We start from the raw sequence: 17,640 nt of genomic DNA, 5'->3' as shown, positions 1-17,640 counted from the left end.
ATTCTTCTGTAAGAAACTACCTTATGAGTTTTTGAATAAGTATAGTCCAAGCTTCCGAGTGGCAAATCCTATTATTGGTAACCCATAATGATGTAGGTCAGCACAGTAGCAGCAAAGCCCCTGGATGCTCTGAGGTCTGTTATGGCCCAGATCACAAGCTCAATAAGAACCCAGAAGAGGGAGCTATGTCTCTTAACTAAGGTCAGGAGATTCACCGTTTTTCTGGTTTTTGAGCCCAGAGAGCAAACTATAAGCCAGATGTCCAATTCAGTCCCGATACTGCCTCCCCTCAGTCTCATAAAAAAGATCTGAGAAACAAGCAGGTCCTGAGCACTATGGTTCAGGAGATTTGGCCAGAATACATTTAATACTTCATCAATCACAATTGGCTTCTGAAACCTAGAGTTTTCAACCAGTCTCTAAAAGTGAATGCAGATGATGGTTAACAAAGTAATTCTGCAACCACTCCTATCAGTGGTAATCTCCCCAGCACCTCCTGTGGTGGATTCATTTTTCTTCTGCGTTAAGACAGCTGCACCTGCTGCTTGGATGACCAGAATCAGAGAAGCATCACGGTACAGAGGTTAAACCACAAGATTGTGTTTTCTGATTAAATCAAAGCATGTTTCTTATCCTGGATCACATAATTTATCCTGAATGCTGTGTATTTCACATGTTATAAATCTTCCCTGAACGCTGTGTATTTCTTATGTTAAATTTTTTTTTTTTTTTTTTTTTTTTCGGTAGGCGGGCCTCTCACTTTTGTGGCCTCTCCCATTGCGGAGCACAGGCTCCGGACGCGCAGGCTCAGCGGCCATGGCTCACTGGCCCAGCCGCTCCGTGGCATGTGGGATCTTCCCGGACCAGGACACAAACCCGTGTCCCCTGCATCAGCAGGCGGACTCTCAACCACTGTGCCACCAGGGAAGCCCTGTTAAAATTTTTTAAGTGAGATAATATGTGGTTTTGTATACTTGATCTGCCATTCTTCATTCATTCAACAAATATATATTGGTCATCTGCTCTAAGCCACACCTTTGCTAGGTGCAAGGAAGGCCATGGTGAGCAATACTGTTATAGATCCGGTCCCATGGGGTCTTCTATCTAGCTTATACTTCCTAGTCTTGAGATCTTTGGAAAGTCAGTTTCTCCTGTGCAAAGTGAGAAAATTAATGAATTCTTTATAGTGTTTCTAGGAAATATTAATATTATGCAAAATAAAGTACCTAACATAGAGTAGGTGCCCAATAAAGTTTAATTCGCCTCCCACATCAACAGACTCTGGAAGAGAGTCTGCTTTCCATTACCTGGGGTACTTTCTGATGACTACTGAAATTCCATGGGTTCCCCTAAGATTCATGATATACATTATATCCTATAAAAGACCTCAGGGAAGAAAATCCTCTTAGTAGCTAACCAGTGAGAGGGGAAATGGGTCACCAAGTAAGCTGATTACACCCCAGGCTTTCCATCCAAGCCAGATATATTTGCTGGCATTTCCAGACAGTCTAACTCTACAATCTGGCTAGATCTCTGGATTTCCTCTCAAAGTGAAAATTTAAAAAGCAAGAAGAGTACAATGAGCACAAAGCTGTGGCAGATGTGGAAAGGTGCTGCCTAGACACCCTTCAAGGAATGAGTCGATGCTCAACTCCAAGGAGTGTTTGCATGAGGTCATGCCCTTCCCCAGGCAGCCCCATGCAGAGACTGAGGGTGGTGAGGGCACAGGGCCCTGGCCAGTCTGGCCTGATGGGGGCAACTCTGATGGGTGATTCTCATTCCAGAGTTCCCTACCAGGATGGCCAAAATTTTGCCAGCCTTGCTTTGTGGGAAAATGTGATTCAATCCATGGGTATCACAAATGACTAGTGAGTTCTTTTCTCACCCCAAAATAGAAAGGCCTAAAGAGCTCTACATCCCCACAGTTTCTTCTCTGTTCATCCCATCCAGCCTCTTTAAATGAATCCAGCTCAACTCAGCCTTCCAGTGGTCTGCCGGAAACTTGAGAAGGACGCCCACTGGTATGTCATCTCTGGAATCACTGCTCTTTCTTCTCTCCTCACTGCCTCATCCTCTAGTTTCCTTATTTGGTATATAGGCATAGGGAGTAGCTGTGCTGTCAGTTAAGACAGGAGACTGGAACAATTAAAGTTAGCTTGGCTCGTGTCGTTTCTCTTAAACAACTAATGGTTAAGTGGTGTCCCTAAACTCAAGAGACTTAACAACAAAGGGAAGGAAGGAAGGAATCTGAGGATATTATAGCCCCATCTCCCTTCTGGAAGGATGCTTTTAGGAGCTTGGCTCTTAGGATTTTTAGTAGAGACAGAATCTTGGGGGAGGAGTTACTCTGCGTTTGTGAAATTAATTAGATAAAAATGGCTTCTGAGTGGCAGCTCCCTGGCTTGTCTTAGATTTCCTATCTGTTCAACTGGGAAACGCCCCCTTCACCCCCATCCCCCAATATGATCGGAACTTTGGGAGAGCTCAGACAGAGAACTAGGCAACCTACCAGGAAGCAGATAGGCTGTCCTTCCTCTTTCTCAAGCTGGTGTTTTTCCTTCACTCCTTCACCTGCTCCAACCATGTCTCAGACGGTCCTCTTGGCTCCCCGTGCCTGTGATAGACACATAGAGGACTACATCCTCAAGCCCCCTTGAAACAGGTGGGCTACGTGACCAATATTCAGGCTAATGAAATGTTGGACGAAATAATGTTTTAAAAGCCCCCGTGTGATTCTCCAGGTTCTCTTTTCCCTTGTTGCAGCAACTGTTGACATTCCAGGTGGTGAAGTCTTCATCAGCTTGGGTCGTTGAGTGGAGAAGAGAGCAGAGCCCTCCCTCCATCCTCATTTCCCACTCACTCAAGTAGACTCTGTGAGAGCAGGAATAAATGTTTCTTTGTTAAGCCACTGAAATCTGAGAATTGTTAGCACAGCATAAGCCTAACCAATCCTGCCCATACGATAAAATATGCTCAAGTACTTGTAAACTGATTTTTGTCTCTCCTGGATTATATGATAGTTAAAACAAAAGTTTCCAGCTCTAGCCCTTTAAACGCACTGCTCACTGAGCCCCTTGACTAACAGCCTAGTTTTAATAGCCACATCCACTTTCCAGGATAAAATTTCTGTTGTCTGCCTTTTGGTTCCCTGTAAGTTTACACATCTACATCAAGTGACAGCAGACATACCCTCTGCCTAGGTCAGGAGGAATGTAACCATATTGCAGCCAAAAAAAATAAAAAAGACATGTTGGAGATGTCATGATTCCAACCAACCTCCAAACAAGGCTTCCAAGGGCCACGTGCTGTGGGATCACCCTAGTGCAGGCTGGTCTTCAGCATTTGAGAGACTAGAAATTCTTTTTTTTTTTTAATTACTTAGTTTATTTATTTATGGCTGTGTTGGGTCTTCATTGCTGCGGACTTTCTCCAGTTGTGGTGAGTGGGGGCTACTCTTCCTATGGTGTGCATGCTTCTCATTGCAGTGGCTTCTCTTGTTGTGGAGCACGGGGTCTAGGTGCGCGGGCTTCAGTAGTTGTGGCATGAGGGCTCATTAGTTGTGGCTCGCGGGCTCTAGAGCACAGGCTCAGTAGTTGTGGCGCACGGGCTTAGTTGCTCCGTGGCATGTGGGATCTTCCCGGACCAGGGCTCAAACCCGTGTCCCCTGCACTGGCAGGCAGATTCTTAACCACTGCGTCACCAGGGAAGTCCTAGAAATTCTTCTCCCAGGATTTTAAGAAGACATTAGGTTTCCAGGGACTGACTCATACTAACAAGATTCATATACCAAAAGACTAATATATAAACAGGACATCATTTTATTTTTTACAATGTGAATTTGTTTTTTCCAGTGACTTGAATATTCATGAGCACAATCCAGGATAATTCTTCTCTACAAGAGCAAACCAGGGAAGACAGAACACACAAAGAAAGGCTGACACATGGGTATTTGGAGGCTGACCATTTTGGGGGCCATTCCATTCAGACCACCAAGGTAGGTCTTCATGAATCATTGGAAAGTTGAAACTTTCTTTCTCTCTCTCTTTCACACACATACACACACACACACACAGACACACACACACACACACACACACGATACTGGACAAATACTAACACATTCTTGCTTTCAAGTTCCTGATTTTTCTTCAACCAGGGTTCAATAAAACTACATGTTAGTTGGGCCAGTAATTGTTCAGTCTCGATTGGCTCAGCCAATCATTTAGAGAAAACATCTTTATCATTTCAACAGATGGCTGCTGTCATCCACTGCACTTATATTTGTTCTGATTTGGGGAGTGTCTGTCAGTCTCATATACCAAACAATCAGAGTTGAGTCTTAAGTCTCACAAGGCATAGCAGAAATGCCTTTACAAATCTAGATCAGGGGTTGGCAAACTACAGCCTGGGAGCCAAATCCAGCCTGCCACCTGTTCTTGTAAATAACATTTTATTTGAACTCATTCATGCTCATTAACTTACATATTGTCTGGGGTTGCTTTCACACTACATCAGCAGAGTTGAGTAGTAGTAATGGAGCCTCAAGTATCTCCTATCTGGCTTTCTTTATAGAAAAACAAAAGTTTGCTGACCTATGATGTAGACAGTGGCTTTGTCATTTTCCAACCAAATAATTTCTCTAACCAGTAGCAACAGCCCCCAAGTTAAAGTCAGGTGTACTCTACAGGTGATGGGCAGGAAATAGCCCTGTATGGAAATCCCACATTCACATGCACTGGTGCTCTCATGGTTCTGATCCCAGGTTTCAGTAGCTCAGAAAAATCCATTTCCATAGTAAAACTGCTGTGGGTCACACTGCAGAGATCAATACTGAACAAAGACCCTCAGCCTGGCCAGAACATTATCAAAGACACGGATCCTCCAAGAAAATCATCACTGTGCTCTATAAATTATTCAGCACTTTGGGTTTCAGTTTTCTTGTCTGTAAAATCAAATAGCCCAGCCTTCAAAACAGGTCATTGTGAAGATCAAAATGAGAGAAAACAAGAAAAAAAGTTGTAAGGTCATCTGTTGTAAGGTCTTTCGTAAATGTGAGAGGAAGCACAGTAACTTTAGACATCACTGCATCACACTGGTTTTTATATTTAGCAAAGAGTCAAGACAATATGGGGTCTCTTAGGTGCTACTAGCAAGGTAGCTTTCTTGCATCACTTGCTGTCCCCAAATTTCCTTAGCTGTTACCCAAAGGCCTTGGCACCAAACAGCCTGGATGCTCCCTTCATTAGAAGCCACTCCTTCAGAAAAGACAGAACATTGGCCCTTCTGCTGGGAACGTTTGTCTTCTCCTATGTGCAGAGATGACATCTCAGAGGTTTCCCAGCTTTAAGTAAACTGAACAGGAATCCTCCTTTGAAGCGGCTTACTGAGTGACCCAGAAGGCTCTGAGACACCCTCAGGAACCCAGGTAAGTTTCAGTTAGAATCACAAATGCTGCTACATGGGGACAGAGGTGAGCTGTGTGCCAGACAGCATTGAGTGTACTGTGCCACCTGCCACGGAGGGTCTCTCAGATGCCTCCAGCCTGACATTCTGAGAGTAAACGAGCAGTAGTCTCCTGGGCATCATCTAAACCTCTAGAATTTACTGAAAATCACATGATTATCTCTAGGCAGAATGGCACCTGGAGAAAAAAATGTTAGAATCCATGTGTCCACAGTGAGGGTCTCTGCATGTGTGTGTATGTGGCTGTACAAATGTGGCAAATGCATAAAGATACTATGTGTGAGTGCCTACGAGTTAGCATAAATGGAATCAAGATGCAATATAGGAAAGTAGCAAGGACTATCAACTCTGGAATCAAGTGCATGGTCCAATTTCTAGAGCTGCCACTTCCTAGCTCTGTACTTGTGGGCAACATAGATTAGATCACTGCTCAGCAAAATATGTCCTGCCCTACCATTACCTCCATGGGAGAACTACCCTTTCCTGCCTTGTTTAAAGTTTAGTTTTGGCCATGAGACTTGCTTTGGCAGGTAGAATATGGGCAGAAATGGCAGTGTTAAGGAGCTTAATTGGCATCACATGTTTTTGCTCATTTCTCTGATATCATCTGACATCTCCATGAAAGAAGCCTGCCCCAGGTAGCCACTGACTCTCCATCCTGAGCCCCAAGTAGGACACATGGAGCAGAGCCACCACAGTCAACCCACTGACCTATGGATTGTGTGAAAATAAGTGCTTGTTGCTGTATACCACTGCAATTTTACCTGTATTTGTTACACAGCAAAAACTGACTGATACAGGCACGTTGCTTACTCACCCTGTTCCTTCTCCAGGTAAGTGGGGAGAAGAGTGGTGCCTGCTGCAAAGTGTTGTCGTAAGAATTCAATCAGTTAATGTATATAAAGCACTTAGAACACTTTCTGGCACATAGTAAGTGCTTATATAAGTGTTAGCTGTTGTTGTTGTTGTGTGTAAATGTATGAGTAAGCAGATACCCAAGTAGGTAAGAGTGGGTGAGCATGGACTCAGGTGTCAGAGTGAGCGTGTGGGAGGCGAAGAGGGAGAGTGGTTGGGAGCAGGCGTGTAGGCACCTGTGTGCACGGCCCTCAGCAGAAGTACTCGTTGATCCGTCTGCCCACCCTGACGCCCAAGGCCTGAGAGTCCAGGCTGGAGCGGGCAGAGAGGAGCCTGTCGGCCTCACTGAGGCTGTGCTGGGACAGCTCCTCTGAGCCGTCCTCACTGTGGCCCAGTCTCTCCAGGTTGATGTAGGCACCTGTGGCCTCGGTGGAGCCCCTGGTGTGGCACTTGCGCCAGCGGCTCTGGAGAGCACCGCAGCAGACGAGCAGCGTGAGGGGCAGGGCGATGATGGCAGCCACACTGATCACCACCACATTGATGAGCCACTGAGTGGCTTCAGCATCCACCACTTCATCAGTGGAGAAGATGACACACTGCTCCTTCCGGGGCACCAGGCCCTGCACGCAGACACACGCCACGTACTTGATCTTGGGCACCAGCCCATGGATGGTGACACTGGTCTTCCCAGGCTGCACAACCAACCGCCGCATGTCACGCTGCCCAAAGACTGCATAGAGGATGCTGAAGGAAGTTGTGTTCCCAGCCTGGGGGGCCTTCCACACCAATGTCACGCTCTGGTAAGTGTCCCCCACCACCCTGAGAGAGCTCACCCTTTGGGCCTCCTGGGGTCCTGCCTGCACATCCAAGTGCTCTCCTGGGGCCCCCATCTGGAAGGACTGGAGGATTAGTTGCTCCTTCGTGTTGGGCACAGGGGGCCGAGTGGCTGGGACAGCAGGCTCGGGGATGTGGGGCACATGCCTGGCCACCATCTTGTTGTATGCAGCTGCTTCTGCCCCCTCACCTGTCCTTGCCCACAGTGCCGCTGGGCCCCCACTGTGCTCCGTGGATGTCTGAGGCTCAGAGACGACCAGGGAGATAAGAGTCTCAGAGGCTCCCAGGAAGTTCTTGGCCTGGCAGATGTAGTCTCCAGAGTCAAAGTGGGACACAGCAGGCAGGCCCAGCAGAGTCCAGATCGTGCCATCACTGGAGACTTCCTGGTGCACTGTGGGGAAGAGGCACGTGTGGGAGAATGAATGGGCCCATCTGCCCAAAGCTTCCTTCCAGGGCCGAGTTCACAGCCCCTGGACTGTGTACATTCTGCCAAACACCCTGTTATCCCGAGAACAGACTGGGCATCACTGAACTTTTCTTAGATTAGCCATGGGGATGGAGATCACCTGGGCTCAAATTTGGGGAGACACAGGCTGAGGCAGAGTCTAAGAATGATCAGCCTTCTAAACCTGAGATGCTCCAACTGTGTCTTTCAAGGCCCTGAGTTCTGCACAGCTGACCCGTCAGGGGTGGCAGACTGATGCTTTGGGAGTATGGTGGGTTGGGTGAACCTGAGGCAGAGGCCCAGCTAGAAGTGCTCTGCACAGCCCTGCCTGGCCCCACTGCCACTTCAATCACAGCATCTCCAACTTTCTGTATTACATTAGTGGAGCTCCTTACACAGTTTTGTTTGTACATTGATTTCAAGCCCACTGTCCTAGAGCAATGCTTGCCAACCTAGTTGGGGGAAACACAGAAGAAAGCTGGGAGGGATGGGAGGTGTTCTGGTCAGGTGCCAAGAAATTATTCCTCCTTCACCCTCTTTCTGCATGTAGGTGGGCTGTGACTCCTGCAAACCTCCCCCACCAAGTGCCAGGGATGGACCACCTCTGTCTGCACAGCAAAAAGGGCACAGGCAGATCCTCCTTGTACGAGCTGTGTGATGCAGACCAACCATTTAGCCTCAGTTTACTTATACCCCCAATAGAAGGATAATCAGTTTGTTCTTTAAAGTTCAGTGACACCTTGTACGTAATACATTTAACACATGAAGCGCTCAATAGGTGGTAACTCCTAGCATTAATTACTCCTAGTGATACTGGCTTCATATTTACAACTTGGAACCTTACTATCAATATTAAATACACTAAGAGAGAATCTTCTACCAAAAAGCCAGTGTTTTGCTCCTCTCAGGGTGGGCCCCAAGTCTCTGATAGAGTGGTTGGTGGAATATCACAGGACAGGTTGAGATCCATTGTTATTACTGAAGCCACTGTCCCCATGCCCAGCCTCTGGGCGGAGTCCCCCAACTCCACTCAGACAGGATGGGAGTAAAGAGCCTTGCTCAGCCTACCTCCCTCTCCCTGGCAAACCTGAAGCCCCAGTCCCCCGCCATGTGGGATGATGACCCACCCGCCCCAGTCTGGATCTCAGCACAGCCGTCCCCAGAGCTCACACACCTGTGCCGTTGAGTGGGTGCCCGTTGGCCCTACTCCAGCTCATTTCCGGCCCAGGGACCCCAAAGGCCCCACAGCGTAGCAATACTGCACTGCCCAAGGGGGACCTGATGCTGGCTGCCCCCGGACGTAGCTCCGGACTCTGGCACTTCCTCAGTTCCAGCTGGCTGAAGGTCAGTCCGGCCAGGCTGCGCGGGCTGGCACACCTCAGCCTGGCCTCTATGAAGGCCAGGTTTGGAGCCCAGCCTTCCAGGAGATGAACCAGGTCATAGAGTCGGCAGTCACACACCCAGGGGTTGTCCTGCAGCCCTGCAGGGGTGAAAGGCAGGGCAGGAGGTGAGCCCTAGATATTCAGATCCCCAGTCCCAGCCCCCCTTCTCCCCCAGGGAGGACAAGGCACGTTGTGAGCTCAGGGTCAGCAGAACGGGCCTCCAGACCCAGCTCCTTGCTTCACTACAACCTTAAGCCTGGTTCTTCATCTAGAATGACAGCATTACTCCCGTTTCTGGGTGGCTATAAGCATAAATAAAGATAAATGATATTAAGCACTGGGTAAGCCATACAGCATGCCGACAAAATTGGCAGTTACTTCTGCCACTCTTGCGCTGATCCTCTCAGGCTACCGGCCAGGCAGTGGGTATTTCTGCAATAATTGCAATATGCCAGAATCCATCCATTTCTAGAAATGCTTCATGAACCCAACCACCGCCCCCAAGTTTTTTGTTTTATTTTTTTGGCCTTGCCTTGCAGCTTGCAGGATCTTAGTTCCCTGACCAGGGATCGAACCCAGGCCCCCTGCAGTGGAAGCCTGGAGTCCTAACCACTGGACCTCCAGGGAATCCCTGACCCCTGTCCTCCCAGTATAAGTGGCACTTTCAGCATCACCCCAGCAAAGAGTGTGGCTGTTCTGAGCCATGGTCCCTTTGACACAGGCTCAAAAAGACAAGAGTGAGGATGACAGGGAATCCAATCTTATGTTATATTCCCAGCCCTCTTCACTTTAAAATTGAACACTTTTATAGAGCTGAAAGCAGGTCACGCACCTACCCTGTCAAATAACCTTCAACATATAGAGAGGTATTGTGGGTCCTCAATTCTAAGACACAGTTCCTTTTCATATGTTTGCATTTCTAAATACAAAATGAATGCATTTAATGTGATGTCCTTTCTACCCTCCACGGATTGTTATTAAATTTGATAGCATCTAATCAATAGCATATTATATGTTTGCATACATGTACTTGGTATATTTGGAAACGGAAATGTCAAGGGTTGGGGAAGGTGGATTCAGACCTGCTTGTATATCCATGACTCCCGGGTCCTTTAGAGCACTAGCTGGGAAGGCGCCGGCTCCTCTGCTATTCCCCACCCCCATCCCAGCCAGGTGACGGCTACCTTGTGTCACTGGTTAAATGCATTTCCTGATGCATCTGCACCCCAAGAGTCATCACTGACCAGCTCTGGTGGTGAGCTATCTGACTTCACACAGAATCCCCAAAGAATTAACACAAATGGCAAAGTTAAAGGACAATGAAACTTTCACCAGTCAGACTGGCAAAAGTTAAACATTCTGACCTCTTTAATTGTTAGCTTCATGAGGGAATAGATGTTCATCCATCTTGTTCACTGCAGCATCTGCAGCATCTAGAATGGAGCCCACACATTGGCTGGCATTCAAATAAGCTTGCAGAGTGGACACAGGCATGGATGGTCGTGCACACTACTGATGGGGGGTAAGAACTGGCACTTTAGAGACTATGATTAATATTAAAACATCTAACGTGCATACTCCGTGACCCAGCAATTCCACTTCTCAGTTCCTATTCTAGAGAAATATTTGTCTTGGTGCACGAGGATGCATTGTCAAGAATGTTCTCTGTGGCATCACAGGTGTTAACAAAATAATGGAAACAATTTAAAGGCCCATAAAAGGAGGAATGGCTAAATAAACTGTAGTATAACTGTATGATGGAATATTATGCCAGAGTTTTAAAAAATGAAGTTGATCCATTTGTAGTAACTTACAAAGATCTCCAAGACATATTGCGGGGCAAAAAAAGTGCTGGTTTATACATATGATATGATGAAATTTTATGCAAAACACACAGCTAAAATTTCTATGTGCGTGTATGTTTGCTAAAATTTCTATGTGCATGTATGTTTGTATATGCATGTGTATGTAAATGTAAATGATAGGGAACATGCAAATAAACTTAACAGTGGCTACTTTTTAGGAGGGGGAGAAGGAATTATAATCAGAAGAGGGCATAAAATATAAATATATATATATATATAGGACATTCAAAGTTGATTTTCAAAGAAACAACGTCTTTCCATGTAAGTACTACCCTATACAATGTCCTTTATCAGGTGAGATAGTCTGTAGGGTGGATGGAGCTGGAATGGGCTTTGCTGTTCCCTGCTCCACATCCAGGAAGTGAGGGGTCTAAATATTCCCTCCTTGGGCTTCCCTGGTGGCGTAGTGGTTGAGAATCTGCCTGCCAATGCAGGGGACACAGGTTCGAGCCCTGGTCCGGGAGGATCCCACATGCCGCGGAGCAACTAGGCCCGTAAGCCACAACTACTGAGCCTGCGCGTCTGGAGCTTGTCCGCAAGAGAGGCCATGACAGTGAGAGGCCTGCGCACTGCGATGAAGAGTGGCCCCCCACTCGCCGCAACTAGAGAAAGTCCTAGCACAGAAACAAAGACCAAACACAGCCAAAAATAAGTAATAAATAAATAAATAAATAAATAAATAAATAAATATTCCCTCCTTGAGAGACTCTCCCAGGCCTCAGGGCAGGAGCTGCCCCAAACTGCTCTAAGATTGCTCCAGCCCTCAGTGCTGGACCTCACATGAGCCAAGGCATACTCCAGGGACACCTGCCAGGAGGCCTCTCTTCTGACACTGCCCACCCACTCCCTACTACCCACTTTCTGCCAGGGCCTCACCATGATTCCCAACCCCTCATGGGACAGGGAAAAGGGGCAGAGCTGGGGTCTGAACTGCAGCAGTCTGGCTGGGAGCTTGAGCTCCTAAACCTACCTACCAATGTGTGCCTCTCATTCAATCTTTACTCAAACCCAGAAGGCAAGTGTGATTTTCCAGGTAAACAACTGAGTCTCAGAGAGGCTTTAATAAACTTGCCTAAGACCCCCAAGTCTCACAAAAGTGGTTCCAAGTGAAGGATGCCATCTCTTACCTAGGACCAGCTTGACGTGGTGGCCGGGAAGGAAGGGTCCCGTCTGCAGGTGAGTCCAGGTGGTGAGCAACTCCTCGGGGAGCCTTAGCAGCTGGTTGCTGGAGAGGTCAAGGAAGGTGAGGTTCCCCAAGAAGCGCGCGGCCTCCGGGGGCACAGCTGAGAGGCGGTTGGCCTGCAGGTCCAGCAGCCGCAGTTTGGGGGCGTCCCTGAGCGCCGCCCAGGGGAAGGTGGCCAGGTGGTTCCCGGGCATGCGCAGCTCACGCAGGCGGCGCAGGCCCCTCAGCATCAGAGCGTTGAGCTCATAGAGTGCGTTGTAGGGCAGCCACAGCTGCTCCAGGCGGCCCAGCGCCTTGAAGGCCTCCCCAGGCACCCTGCGAATGGCCGTCCGCTCCAGGCGCAGGCTGGAGGTGTCCAGAGGGACAAATGCTGGGGGCAGGGTCATGTCAGGGTCGTTGCACACCACTGTCCTGGTTACAGAAATGGGAGTATTTGAGCAAAGGTCCTGTGGGGTCGGAGATTCCCCCTTACTTAACCTCCTTTCAAGAGACCCCCTGGTGCGCATGGCCTCATAGGACACCAAACCCAGACTGCGGTGTGCCCTGGAAGTGGGCTAGTAACAAGATTCCTTCTGTTTTCTCTTTGGGAGCTTCTTGCTTGCAGAGCCTCTCATAAGTGTCCCAGGAGGGCCGTTTGGTCTCCGTCACTGGCCTGAAGGACCTCAAGCTTGAACTACTGTGTCCCCTTACAGCCTACACCACCTGCAGTGCACTAAGAATGAATAGTATTTATAAATCCTGAGATCATTTTGTGCATCACTGCATTGCATCTATGAGTTAAAAGGGTTCCTTTGTTAAATTATAGCTCAGTTTTTGTGACTGCTTTGGCTTTTCTTTATTTAAAAATATATATATATATAGCAATGGCTTCAGAACTGGAAGCCACACACGGGATGCCTCGAGCCTCTCCTGACACTGAGGGACCATGAGATGATCAAGGTGTTTAAAAGCTGGAATTTTGCAGCCCCACAGCTGGATTCACCTCTGGGCTCTTTGCTTGCTGGCTGTGTATCCTTGAGTCTATTATGTAACCTCTATTTTCTTCCGTTTCCCCAGAATAATAGACTCCACCGCACAGGGTGGTTTGGGTGTTTAAATGAGCTCATGTGTGTACCAGCTCTGCATACCTGTCACCTGTAGAAGCCCAATTGCTATTGAGCACTGCTGTAAGTTTCTGCATCCCAGCACTGCAAGTACATCAGGTCAGTCTTACCAGCTCCTTCCAATGCTCCTTCTGCCCAAACAGTGACTTCTTAAACCTCATTCTATTAAGTTTGACACTAAAGCAGATAGAGAGATAACAGGAGGCAGTATCCGCCCTCGAGGAGCTGACAATGCAGGACTGTGTTAAATGCTATCACTGAGAGCAGCACACACACAGACGGTAAAAAGGGAAAGATTCTCAAGAGAACGAAACTTTGAGTCTGGCCGTGAGGGACCCAGCCCTTGTGCAGCCCCAGTTTCGTCTGGAGGATGTTTCTGCTCACACTGAAGGAGGTGGGGTGGGAGTGAGGTGGGGATATTGTTTAGCTTTGCTAAGAGAGGTTGTTCTCTCGTAAGGTCATAACGCATTGCTCATATCATTCTTCCTGACACCACACACACACACACACACACACACACACACACACACACACACACACACACACACGCTCCACCAGCATCCCTCAGCTTAACTTGCATACAGTACTCAAAGTCAGCTGGGCTTGGCTTGCTTTTGTCAATGGTGCCCACAAAAGGCCCAGTTACTTCCGCCCACTTGTATTCATTCTTTAGATATACATGGAACCCCTACTGAGTGACAGAAGAATATCAGACTCACAGCCCCTGTCCCCATACAGCTTATAATCCAGCAAAGGAAGAAAAAGCATTGGAGGCAATGATACCTTCAGTGATAATGGAAGCTTGGGTGTTGCAGGGAGGAAGGTCTGGATGTAGGTGGGAGGAAGGGAGTTGATGGGAAAACATGTGCTGGAAGGGGGAGAAAACGGTCAATGGAGGGATCAAAGAAACCAATAAGAGCCAGCACAGGCCAACCGCACGGCTCCTGGTGGGGCAAATCAGGCATGAAGGACAAGGGCGCACATCTCTCCAGGTGCCCAGACTCACCCCCACCCCCGCCCCAGGAAACCCCAGGACCCACAAGTACACACACTCTGTTCATGATAGGGGAGCATGGAGCACAGGCAAGTCCATCAGGTGCTCAGGTGTAAGGGCTGGGCCCTCCGAGAGACCCTGGTTAAAGATGGGGTGAGGAAGGTGTCTGAGACACAAAAGGAGACTCTGTCTGACTGCACAACCTGTGCTCTTGGCCACTGGGGATCTCAGGTTTTCCAACAGCCTTTCATGGCCTCATTCCCCTCATTCCTCACACTCCATGCAGATGGGCCAGTGCCTATCAGCTCTGGGACTTCTGGGCAGGTAGAAATGACGGTGAGAGCTCTGGCTTCAGAGGAGGCATAACCAATGGCTGATGTTAGGGGCCCTGGAAACTGCCCTTGGAATTTCATTTTCCATCCTGAAGTCAACCTGCTATCAGAAGCCCTCCCTGGTCCCTGCCCATGGCAGCATCACCAGGTAAGAAGAGTTCTTGAAATGGAACTGAAGTTCTGGGTTCCAGGACCAGCTCTGCCACTGATGCTGTATGACTTTGAGCTCTGTGCTCTCTGTAGGCTGTAAGGGAGGCTCTTTGTCACCCTGGTCACACTGTCCTTGGCCATGGGCTATTCCTGGCCTATTCAGGGCTTAGCCCTGGCTTCCCTCGGGGAGAAGGTCCTTACCTCTGATGATCCACATGAGTTGGAGCATCACAGCTTTGGGCCAAAAATGGAGCTCTACCTGTTCTTCAGACCACATGGGGTATCCTTTCTTGGGGGTGCCTCCCCTTTCGCTACCTCCCCTCATACCCAATCACCCTGACCTATTGCTAAGATCATTGAAAGAGTTGCACTGAGGGCTTCCCTGGTGGTGCAGTGGTTGAGAGTCCGCCTGCCGATGCAGGGGACGTGGGTTCGTGCCCCGGTCCGGGAAGATCCCACAAGCCACGGAGCGGCTGGGCCCGTGAGCCATGGCCGCTGAGCCTGCGCATCCGGAGCCTGTGCTCCGCAGCGGGAGAGGCCACAGCAGTGAGAGGCCCCCGTTCCGCAGGAAAAAAAAAAAAGAGTTGCACTGATAACATTGCTGTCCTGATCAGAAGCCATAAGTGGCTCCCCAACACCCATCTAAGACAAGGGAGAAAGGGAGGATGAAATTCCAGAAGGTTGGAAAGATGGTAGGAAAGACCTTCAACCAGAGACTGAAATCTCTGAGTAAGTTGAGAAATGCAGTGGTCATTAACGGATGGGCTGAAGAGGTGAGAGAAAAGATAGTTTAAAGACTGCCAAAGAGAGAGAGGGAATGAGCCATGGGGGAAGAGCAAGGGTCCACAACACGGGAGCCTTGGGGACGTCCCAGGGAGAGGAGAAGGGGATGGAGGTGCTCTCAGGGCTCAGATGGGGGATGAGGAAAGTCAAAGAAGACGCTGAGGATGGAGGGACCCTTGCTTGCAATGGAATGGGCACTCCCGGCCTTTCTGAGAGCCCATCGAAAGGGGTCAAGGCTGAGGCTCCTGGGGGCTGGGCCAGAGGAGACACAAAGTGGGAAGAGTATGAGGAATCGGGTGGTCCCATCATGAGTGGGGCAGTAAGAAATACCTGGGATATGATTGGGTACCCCCAGGAGGTGGGGCAAGAGAATGGAAGAGTCCTGGGAAAGAAGGGGCTGGGGAGATAGAGGATGGTAGGGGGCAGGAGAGAAGGAGAGGAAAAGAAAGAGGTAAGGGGGAGACTTCCTGTGCCCTTAGAGAGGGTTCTACTCACAGGATCCTGGAGGGAGACTCAGGAAGGATTTCTGGAGCTGGCACACCTGTGCCCCACCCCTGCCCCATGTGTAAAGGTACCTGGTACTTCCACTCCACCCCCGAGGCAGAGCCACACCCTGCTGACTGGAAGAAAATGAAGCCCAGACAAGCCCCACAAGACCCTTGGGTCTTGAGGGCCAGGGAGATGGAGGTTTCACCGCGCCACGGTCCTAGGGCCATGCATCCAACCCCTCCCAGCCCAGCCTAGCTGGTGGAGCCTTGGAGGCTGGGCAACCCACCCCGCACACCTGGTGCCATACCTGGCTTTGCTGCCATCGCCCAGGACATGGAGGCTGCAGCTGCACTGAGAAGGGCAGGCGCCCCGGGCCTGCGGGGGTCCTCCGAGGGCCAGGAGCCACAGAATGCCCACCGCCACCCTCATGGCTCCTGGCTCCTCTATAGGCCGGGCAGGGGCCTGTCCCTGACTGCTCTGTCCTGCTGGCCCAGCAAACCCAGCAGCTGCCCACCGGCTCATGGGCTGCCCACACCCCCAACTGAAGCCATCGGATAATCATGGACAGGCTGGGGATTAGGGAGGGGGAGCCCTGGCCACAGCGGCTCAGCGGCTTATTGCTTCCTGGAATCACCCAGTCCTGAAGATGGGGGTGGGGCATCCCCTTCCAGAGCCACAGCCTCAGGCCCAGAGCATGTAGGGCCCAGCAGGAAGTGGGCAGCCACCCAGGGGCAAGCGGCTGCTGGACTGCCCTATGCCAGCCAGGCTGCGGCTGCACAGCCCCCACAGGGTGCCTGGGCTCAAAAGAGATGAAGACAGAACGCTGGCCTCTAATAAGGGCCACTGGAAATCCTCTCCAGTGACCCTGTCTTATAGTGAAAAGGCATTGAGATGAAGGCGGTGAAGGCATTAGAAAGAGCCCAAGTGCTGGGCCAGGCCAGCTGGGTTCAAATCCCATCTCTTCCATTTGCAGGCTGTGACGTCAGGTAAGTCACACGGTCTCTTGCGGCCTCTGTGTCCTCATCTGCCAGAGGGAAGTAATGTTACTCCACTCAGGGTGTTTATGAAAACTAAACAACCCATGTTTCTCAGACCTTGACAGCCTGTGCGAACAGAAGCTTTCTTGGGAGTAGTAAGTACCCAGTTCCACGGGCACTTCCAAGTACCTGCTCACGGAGGAGCTGGGAAGATTCAGCTATTTGGGGGCAACCGCAGACGTATCTCCCATGGACTCCAGGAACTCTCCCAGCCCGCCGGGCAAACAGCTGCCTCCTGGGGTACCCTGTGGCACCGAGTCTCAGATCGCTGCCATCTGAGCCTTCAGGGCATCACCACCAATGCCAAAGGCATGAGGTGTCTTGGCCTAAGGGCAGAGAGTGCCCCTCCCCTCAAGTTATCTCACTCCAAGGAGGGTCCCAGAGCAGGATCTCCCAGAGCTTTGAGAGAAGCTAAAAGCCTCTGTCGGTTTTTACTGATTGTCCCCTACCCACAACCTCATCCCACCATAGACACCACCTTTCACTCATTTATTCTTCACGTTCGACTCCAAGGCTTTGCCCTTTGGCCCAGAAAACCCTACCTGGTTCCTATGGCTTTTCCAGAAGGTTCCTCAGCCCATGCGCCTAGACAAACCAACAGCAGTGAGGTGTGACGAAGACAGATACCTGGGGCCCCGGTATACACACAAAATACCTGTGCCAGGCCTGTTTGGACAACATTGGCTTCCAGGAAACATTGGTGTCCATTCCTTCCTCTCTTCCGA

General features: G+C 49.7%; 1 protein-coding gene across 1 annotated transcript; it reads right to left on the bottom strand.

Moving 5' to 3' along the window:
* Nucleotides 1-6,569: 6,569 nt before the first annotated feature.
* LRIT1 (leucine rich repeat, Ig-like and transmembrane domains 1) lies at nt 6,570-16,307 on the bottom strand. Its single transcript, XM_007447607.1, has 4 exons — nt 16,186-16,307; nt 11,972-12,438; nt 8,772-9,077; nt 6,570-7,543 (listed from the first exon to the last, which is right to left on the bottom strand). The coding sequence occupies exons 1-4, from the start codon at nt 16,305-16,307 to the stop codon at nt 6,570-6,572; spliced, it is 1,869 nt and encodes a 622-aa protein (XP_007447669.1).
* Nucleotides 16,308-17,640: the final 1,333 nt, after the last annotated feature.

This window comes from Lipotes vexillifer, unplaced genomic scaffold (assembly GCF_000442215.2).
Source record: "Lipotes vexillifer unplaced genomic scaffold, Lipotes_vexillifer_v1.1 scaffold1062, whole genome shotgun sequence".
NCBI lineage: Eukaryota > Metazoa > Chordata > Mammalia > Artiodactyla > Lipotidae > Lipotes > Lipotes vexillifer.
The sequence above is the reverse complement of the archived record's forward strand: the minus strand, read 5'-3'. Positions and strand labels throughout refer to the sequence as shown.

What these genes read in the sequence shown, in the direction of transcription:
- LRIT1 (XM_007447607.1), bottom strand. Translation starts at nt 16,307, where the DNA reads ATGAGGGTGGCGGTGGGCATTCTGTGGCTCCTGGCCCTCGGAGGACCC. An exon ending in CCACGTCAAGCTGGTCCTAG is followed by an intron (nt 9,078 to 11,971) that starts GTAAGAGATGGC and finishes TCACCCCTGCAG; the next exon opens with GGCTGCAGGACAACCCCTGG. An exon ending in GCACCCACTCAACGGCACAG is followed by an intron (nt 7,544 to 8,771) that starts GTGTGTGAGCTC and finishes TCTTCCCCACAG; the next exon opens with TGCACCAGGAAGTCTCCAGT.